This window comes from Perca flavescens, chromosome 8 (assembly GCF_004354835.1).
Source record: "Perca flavescens isolate YP-PL-M2 chromosome 8, PFLA_1.0, whole genome shotgun sequence".
Classification (NCBI taxonomy): Eukaryota; Metazoa; Chordata; class Actinopteri; order Perciformes; family Percidae; genus Perca; species Perca flavescens.
In genome coordinates, this window is record NC_041338.1 from 27,495,951 (window position 1) to 27,504,900 (window position 8,950).

At 42.2% G+C, this 8,950-nt stretch overlaps 1 protein-coding gene across 1 annotated transcript; it reads left to right on the plus strand.

Annotated features, from left to right (window-relative positions):
• Nucleotides 1-532: 532 nt before the first annotated feature.
• LOC114559514 (COP1-interactive protein 1-like) lies at nucleotides 533-7,032 on the plus strand. Its single transcript, XM_028584170.1, has one exon. The coding sequence runs from the start codon at nucleotides 760-762 to the stop codon at nucleotides 7,021-7,023; it is 6,264 nt and encodes a 2,087-aa protein (XP_028439971.1). The 5' UTR covers nucleotides 533-759; the 3' UTR covers nucleotides 7,024-7,032.
• The last annotated feature ends 1,918 nt before the right edge of the window (nucleotides 7,033-8,950 follow it).

Below are 8,950 nucleotides of genomic sequence, written 5' to 3' on the forward strand. Positions count from 1 at the left end.
CTTTGATTCTCTGCTTTGTTTTAATGCCGCTTGCACTTGGCTCTCTTCAGTAGGCTAGCTAACTTGCTACCTCGCTCGTCCACATACCGTGCCGTGGGCGCTCGTTGAGCCTCTAACGTGCCATTTCGACCAGCTGACTGTTGTAAAATAGAATTAAAACAGACACACTAGCCTACACACACACACACACACACACACACGAATGACGAAGGTAGATTGATTCACCGTAATTAGTGATACAGAGGGCACTGTATAAAAAATTGTTATTATTATTATTTAGGGGGGCCTAACAACGCCCCTGGCTGGGCCTGTGTCTGTCCCCATGCATTAGCCTACATCAATGTTAAACACCTGGGTGCAGTCTTTAAATGCGATTTCAAAAAACAAACATTCTATGGCAAGCACATGTGCATAGAATGTTATGACACGTAGAATGTCATGACATCACTATCAAAGGCATCATAGATATACATGTAGGCCAACGATAAACCAAATCTAGCCTTATGAACAGCATCATCTCACCACTGGTCACACTAACTGCTAGTTTAGGTGTTGTCATTTTCTTTAGTCTGTGGCCCAACAGGTAAATTAGGTCTCCAACCTAAATTGTATGTACGGGATGCAGGAATTTTCTACCCTTTTGTTATTGGAAACAAACCCAATTGTGATTGGGTCTGACGTCATAGGCCTACTCAGAATTTATTTCAACTGTAAAACAACAAGCTGTTAGTCAAAGGGTTTTGAGCACATCTAAGAGAAATGAAGAAAGCAGTTAGGAAGAGTAAAAAGATGTCTCAAGATATTTTCCACACTGCTCGGTGCTGTCCAGAGATTGAGAACTCACATCTCCTGTATGTGCCTGAGAAGCCTCGTGGGGTGGCATTACCCAATGTCAGGACTGAGGATGACAGGGTGAAGGAAATACCTAAATTGGAGATAAGAGAAATAAGGGAGGAAAGAGTCAGGGAGAGAAATTACAGAAGAAAGCTGAAAGAGGACAAGTTGGGTTTGATTGAGAAGAATAAAAATAGGACTTCTAAGTTGGTAGACCAACTTGAAAGTCTAAAGGAGACAAACCAAGCAGTGATTAACCGTCTAAGGGAAGATGTGAATTACCTTAAACCTAGTTTAAAGGAGGCTCAGCAAGACAAAGATGTGCTCTTACAGAATGTGGCCCAACTTCAATGTTTAGAACAGACAAACCAAGCAGAGATTAACCGTCTGAGAGAAGAAATCAGTGACCTCAAACCACGTTTAAAGGAGGCTCAGCAAGACAAAAATGTGCTTTTACAGAAGGTTGCCAAACTTGAATGTCTAGAGGAGACAAACCAAGCAGCGATCAACCGTCTGACGGAAACCGTGACTATCTTTGAGTCTTGTGCATCCCAACCTGAATGTCTAGAGGAGACAAACCAAGCAGAGAATAATTGTCTGAGGGAAGATGTGAATGACCTTAAATATAGTTTAAAGGAGGCTCAGCAAGAAAAATATGTGCTCTTACAGAAGGTGGCACAACTTGAATGTCTAGAGGAGACAAACCAAGCAGTGATTAACCATTTGAAAGAAGAAGTGAACTACCTTAAGCCTCGTTTAAAGGAGGCTCAACAAGAAAAAGATGTGCTTTTACAGAAGGTTGCCCAATTTGAAGGTCAAGAGGAGACAAACCAAACAGCGATCAACCATCTGACGGAAACCGTGACTATCTTTGAGTCTTGTGCATTCCAACCGGAATGTCTAGAGGAGACAAACCAAGCAGAGATTAACCGTCTGAGAGAAGAAATCAATGACCTCAAGCCGCGTTTAAAGGAGGCTCAGCAAGACAAAAATGTGCTTTTACAGAAGGTTGCCCAACTTGAATGTCTAGAGGAGATAAACCAAGCAGCGATTAACCGTCTGAGAGATGGAGTGAATGACCTTAACCCTCGTTTAAAGGAGGCTCAGCAAGAAAAAGATGTGCTCTTACAGAGGGTTGCTCAACTTGAGTGTCTGAAGGAAACAAACCGAGCAGAGATTAACCATCTGAGAGATGGAGTGAATGACCTTAACCCTCGTTTAAAGGAGGCTCAGCAAGAAAAAGATGTGCTCTTACAGAGGGTTGCTCAACTTGAATGTCTAGAGGAAAAAAATCAAGCAGAGATTAAGCGTTTGACAGAAACAGTAAATATCTTAGAGCCTTGTGCGGTCCAATTTGAATGTCTCGAAGAGACAAACCAAACAGCGATCAACCGTCTGACAGAAACCGTGACTATCTTTGAGCCTTGTGCGGCCCAACCTGAATGTCAAGAGGAGACAAACCAAGCAGAGATTAACCGTCTGAGAGAAGAAATCAATGACCTCAAGCCGCGTTTAAAGGAGGCTCAGCAAGACAAAAATGTGCTTTTACAGAAGGTTGCCCAACTTGAATGTCTAGAGGAGATAAACCAAGCAGCGATTAACCGTCTAAAAGAAGGACTGAATGACCTTAACCCTCGTTTAAAGGAGGCTCAGCAAGAAAAAGATGTGCTCTTACAGAGGGTTGCTCAACTTGAATGTCTAGAGGAAAAAAATCAAGCAGAGATTAAGCGTTTGACGGAAACAGTAAATATCTTAGAGCCTTGTGCGGTCCAATTTGAATGTCTCGAGGAGACAAACCAAGCAGAGATTAACCGTCTGATGGAAGAGCTGAATGAACTTAAGCCTTGTTTAAAGGAAGCTCAGCAAGAAAAAGATGTGCTCTTTCGGAAAGTGGCCCAACTTGAATGTCTAGAGGAGACAAACCAAGCAGAGATTAACAGTCTGAGGGAAGAAGTGAATGACCTTAGGCCGCATTTAAAGGAGGCTCAGCAAGACAAAGATGTGCTCTTACAGAAGGTTGCCAAACTTGAATGTCTAGAGGAGACAAACCAAGCAGCGATTAATCAACTGACAGAAACCGTGACTATCTTTGAGTCTTGTGCGGCCCAACCTGAATGTCTAGAGGAGACAAACCAAGCAGAGAATAACTGTCTGAGGGAAGATGTGAATGACCTTAAACCTAGTTTAAAGGAGGCTCAGCAAGACAAAGATGTGCTCTTACAGAAGGTTGCCCAACTTGAATGTCTAGAGGAGACAAACCAAGCAGAGATTAACCGTCTGAGAGAAGAAATCAATGACCTCAAGCCGCGTTTAAAGGAGGCTCAGCAAGACAAAAATGTGCTTTTACAGAAGGTTGCCCAATTTGAATGTCTAGAGGAGATAAACCAAGCAGCGATTAACCGTCTAAGAGAAGGAGTGAATGACCTTAACCCTCGTTTAAAGGAGGCTCAGCAAGAAAAAGATGTGCTCTTACAGAGGGTTGCTCAACTTGAATGTCTAGAGGAAACAAATCAAGCAGAGATTAACCGTCTGAGAGATGGAGTGAATGACCTTAACCCTCGTTTAAAGGAGGCTCAGCAAGAAAAAGATGTGCTCTTACAGAGGGTTGCTCAACTTGAATGTCTAGAGGAAACAAATCAAGCAGAGATTAACCGTCTGAGAGATGGAGTGAATGACCTTAACCCTCGTTTAAAGGAGGCTCAGCAAGAAAAAGATGTGCTCTTACAGAGGGTTGCTCAACTTGAATGTCTAGAGGAAACAAATCAAGCAGAGATTAACCGTCTGACGGAAACAGTAAATATCTTAGAGCCTTGTGCGGTCCAATTTGAATGTCTCGAGGAGACACACCAAGCTGAGATTAACCGTCTGATGGAAGAGCTGAATGAACTTAAGCCTCGTTTGAAGGAAGCTCAGCAAGAAAAAGATGTGCTCTTTCGGAAAGTGGCCCAACTTGAATGTCTAGAGGAGACAAATCAAGCAGAGATTAACAGTCTGAGGGAAGAAGTGAATGACCTTAGGCCGCGTTTAAAGGAGGCTCAGCAAGACAAAGATGTGCTCTTACAGAAGGTTGCCAAACCTGAATGTCTAGAGGAGACAAACCAAGCAGAGAATAATTGTCTGAGGGAAGATGTGAATGACCTAAAACCTAGTTTAAAGGAGGCTCAGCAAGACAAAGATGTGCTCTTACAGAAGGTTGCCCAACTTGAATGTCTAGAGGAGACAAACCAAGCAGAGATTAACCATTTGAAAGAAAAAGTGAACTACCTTAAGCCTCGTTTAAAGGAGGCTCAACAAGAAAAAGATGTGCTTTTACAGAAGGTTGCCCAATTTGAAGGTCTAGAGGAGACAAACCAAACAGCAAATAACTGTCTGAGGGAAGATGTGAATGACCTTAAATCTAGTTTAAAGGAGGCTCAGCAAGACAAAGATGTGCTCTTACAGAATGTGGCCCAACTTGAATATTTAGAACAGACAAACCAAGCAGAGATTAACCGTCTAAGAGAAGAAATCAATGACCTCAAGCCGCGTTTAAATGAGGCTCAGCAAGACAAAAATGTGCTTTCACAGAAGGTTGCCCAACTTGAATGTCTAGAGGAGACAAACCAAGCAGCGATTAACCGTCTTAGAGATGGAGTGAATGACCTTAACCCGCGTTTAAAGGAGGCTCAGCAAGAAAAAGATGTGCTCTTACAGAGGGTTGCTCAACTTGAATGTCTAGAGGAAACAAATCAAGCAGAGATTAACCGTCTGAGAGATGGAGTGAATGACCTTAACCCACGTTTAAAGGAGGCTCAGCAAGAAAAAGATGTGCTCTTACAGAGGGTTGCTCAACTTGAATGTCTAGAGGAAACAAATCAAGCAGAGATTAACCGTCTGAGAGATGGAGTGAATGACCTTAACCCTCGTTTAAAGGAGGCTCAGCAAGAAAAAGATGTGCTCTTACAGAGGGTTGCTCAACTTGAATGTCTAGAGGAAAAAAATCAAGCAGAGATTAACCGTTTGAAGGAAACAGTAAATATCTTAGAGCCTTGTGCGGTCCAATTTGAATGTCTTGAGGAGACAAACCAAGCAGAGATTAACCGTCTGATGGAAGAGCTGAATGAACTTAAGCCTCGTTTGAAGGAAGCTCAGCAAGAAAAAGATGTGCTCTTTCGGAAAGTGGCCCAACTTGAATGTCTAGAGGAGACAAACCAAGCAGAGATTAACAGTCTGAGGGAAGAAGTGAATTACTTCGAGCCTTGTGCGGCTCAACTTGAATGCCTAAAGAAGAAGGCTCAGCAAGACAAAGATGAGTTTATACAGAAGGTGGCCCAACTTGAACACAATGATAAGATACTGCAGACAAAGATCATAAACCTATTGGCAACAGTGCAGGATCATGAGGAAAGAGAGAACTCTCTCAACAAGCAGAATAAGATCATTAGTGATGAACTGGCCAGGCTTGAATCTCACACAGACAAAATGCAGGCAGAGGACAGTCATTTGTGGGCAGAAGTTCACGATCTGCAGGAAAAAGAGAAACTCCTAACTGAGAAGAACCAGAGCCTGAGTGCTGAGGTGGCTCTCCATGAATCTCTGAAAGAGAAACATCAAGTAAAGATTGAACATCTGTCTGAAGAAGTGCATGATCTTCGACGTCAAATAAAAGAAGCTCAGAAAGTCCACGGAGATAAAGATGAGGAAATTAGCCTACAGACGCTGACTACTGATCAATATCTGACAGAGATAAACAAATTGAGGCTAGCACTGCATGGTTCTCAGGTAAACGAAGTCTTTCTGAAGGAGCAGAATGAGAGCGTCACCAAGAAATTGGCTCCACTTGAGTCCCTGACAGTGAAACAAAACGAGAACATTGAAAACCTGAAGAAAGATGTGCAAGATCTTCAGTACCAAGTAATGGATGCTGAGCAAAGCATCTGGATTAAGAATGAGATAATAACTAAGCAATCCCACAAAATTGCTTATAAGAATGAAGATTTAGAGGAGCTTAACAACCTAATAAGCAATTTAAAACAAACAATCTCTGATCTTAAAGAGCAGCTAGAGACAAGGCAGGAGGTAGAGATACTAGCTGGCGTTGAGAATTTCCGAGAGGAACATAGCATTGTAGCTAAAAATAAAGACTCACCTGATGAGCAAAACGATGAGATCCTCCTTGAGACTACACCTGAGGAACAGAGCGGTGAGATCCTCCTTGAGACTACACCTGAGGAACAGAGCGATGGGATCCTCCTCGAGACTCCACCTGAGGAACAGAGTGCTGAGATCCTCCTTGAGACTACACCTGAGGAACAGAGCGCTGAGATCCTCCTCGAGACTACACCTGAGGAACAGAGCGATGAGATCCTCCTTGAGACTACATCCAAGGAACAGAGCGCTGAGATCCTCCTTGAGACTACACCTGAGGAACAGAGCGATGAGATCCTCCTTGAGACTACATCCAAGGAACAGAGCGCTGAGATCCTCCTTGAGACTACACCTGAGGAACAGAGCGATGAGATCCTTCTTGAGACTACATCCAAGGAACAGAGCGCTGAGATTCTCCTCGAGACTACACCTGAGGAACAGAGTGCTGAGATCCCCCTCGAGACTACACCTGAGGAACAGAGCGCTGAGATCCCCCTCGTGACTACACCTGAGGAACAGAGCGCTGAGATCCTCCTCAAGACTACACCTGAGGAACAGAACGCTGAGATCCTCCTTGAGACTACACCTGAGGAACAGAGCGATGAGATCCTCCTCGAGACTACACCTGAGGAACAGAGCGCTGAGATCCTCCTTGAGACTACACCTGAGGAACAGAGCGATGAGATCCTCCTCGAGACTACACCTGAGGAACAGAGCGATGAGATCCTCCTTGAGACTACACCTGAGGAACAGAGCGATGAGATCCTCCTTGTGACTACACCTGAGGAACCGAGCGATGAGATCCTCCTCGTGACTACACCTGAGGAACAGAGCGCTGAGATCTTCCTTGAGAGCTGGTGGCGTCACTGTGCTAAAGGTACACTGAAAGCGTGTTGGCATGTTGGCTTAATCACTGCCGTTATGGTTATTACCATGGGTATCCTGACAACCACAGGGAATGCCAACTGCAATACAGACTGTGACAGCGACCCGTGGGACTGTGCCTACACTCTGCTACAGCCGACCTGCAACGGCCATCCCAGGGTGCCTCATCCCTTCTGAGTTTGCACGTTCTCCCTCTGTGTGGGTTTTCTCCAGGTGCTCTGGTTTCCTCCCACAGTCCAAAGACATGCAGGCCATCAATTAATAAAATAAAACCTAAAAAAAACATTTGGAAGTGGAATTGAATCTGTCAAATTAAAATACAAATGTATTAGATAGAACAGGAACACTTGAGCATCATAATAATGTAATAAAGTAATTTGGAGTTTTTTAGAGATTGCTGCTGTAGTATTGTGTAAAATTGTGTTCGTTTATTTGTACATGGGTTTGTTACCTTGCACTCCTGAGTGCAAATCAAGTTTCCCATCTGGAATGATAAAAAGACTGCACTGGACTGATTGTAGTGTTTTGCAAAGGAACACAACATATTTTGCATATTTGCTGATGAAATATCTGTATTTGTAGTGCAATATGTGTAACAGATATTGCATGTAAAACATTTTTCAGTTGTTCATTTTATGGTGGTGTGAGGAAGATGAGGTGGAGTAGAGGAGCCTGACTGAAGAATCAGCTTGTTCCAATAAATGTGAAAAGGTAGCACATCCCAAATTCAAAGTCGAGAATGACAAAATACTCACGTTACCCTTGATTATTTGGCCCGTTTCCATTGTAGGATGATCTAAAGGGGGATCCTAGATTTACCTATCAATAAATGGTCACATTTATGGTTTGTGGGTTTCAAAACATTACAAACAGACCCAACTTAAAAAAAAAAAAGAAGTAAAGCCATAATTAAATCCATTTGGTGCCACAGTGTTAATTGTATATATCCAAAACATTTATCTCTGGGCCAGTTTCTTAAACTATCACCTCCTCTAGTAGCCATCAAGATTTTCTCAATCCCACAGAACTTTAATGAAGAGGGTGAACTGTGATTAGCTTTAGCATAATAATTAGCAATTGAATCGCATAATCCATATTTCCTGTACATAATATACACATGTAAATCACATGAATCAACTTACATTTTATAAATGTTGTCCGCCATGGGGTCTTGTTTTGAGTCATATTTTTGTACCTGATCGTGTTTTTAAATGTGGGTGCTATCCAAACGAGAAAAGGGGTGGGAATTTGCAGAAGTCCTTTAAAGATTATTCTCCTTAAAGCACACACCAGTGTGAGTATTTGATAGGAGATCAGAGCGAGAGGTGGTGTTAGCACGTTGTCTGAATAGAGTTGGGGGTATAACTTCTTTCCTTGAACCGTGTAGCCATGTTTTTTATTTTTTAAATGCACAAACATTAAACATTTGGGATAATATAAATACACAACTCAACAAAATAGATAACACATAAACATTTTTAGACATTTTAATGCATAAAAGTTACATATTATATCTTAAATTGTCAGTCACATCTGGCCATAGGTGGAGAGTACATCTTGTTCTTAGCATCCCCTGCATCACCCTTATGTATGGTCAAGTGAGTCCTCAGTCTCCCACTGACTAAACACACGTGCCGGTGCTGTAACTTTCTAATTGCTTTTAGTTTCCCCGGAGAAAAGCCCTTCTCTTCCACCCCAAAGTCTAATAATTTCTCAAGTTAGTTTTAGTATTTATGTGTAGCTCTGTAAAATGATTACATGTGACTTCTTCTTTCAAACACTAGATGGTAGGCATGGCTTACTCTGAAATTGAAAGACATAGGGACAAAATGTCCTTGGGTTCATATTCAGATATTACACTCAAATGTTTTTGCATCACAAGTCAAGTCCACAGAATACTTTAAACCAACTGTTTGCCAAATTCAATAATTGCATTACTGTAGTTTAGCCAATTTTTTAAAATTCCAAAAGGCTGTCAAGTTGAATATTTAATTGAGTTACATCTGGAAGAGTTTGGTTACACCGTTTCTTGTTTTGTTTGCCATTGTAATGCGTGTGACTTTGTATCACTCTGCCATGTAATCATAGTCACTCCATTGTTATT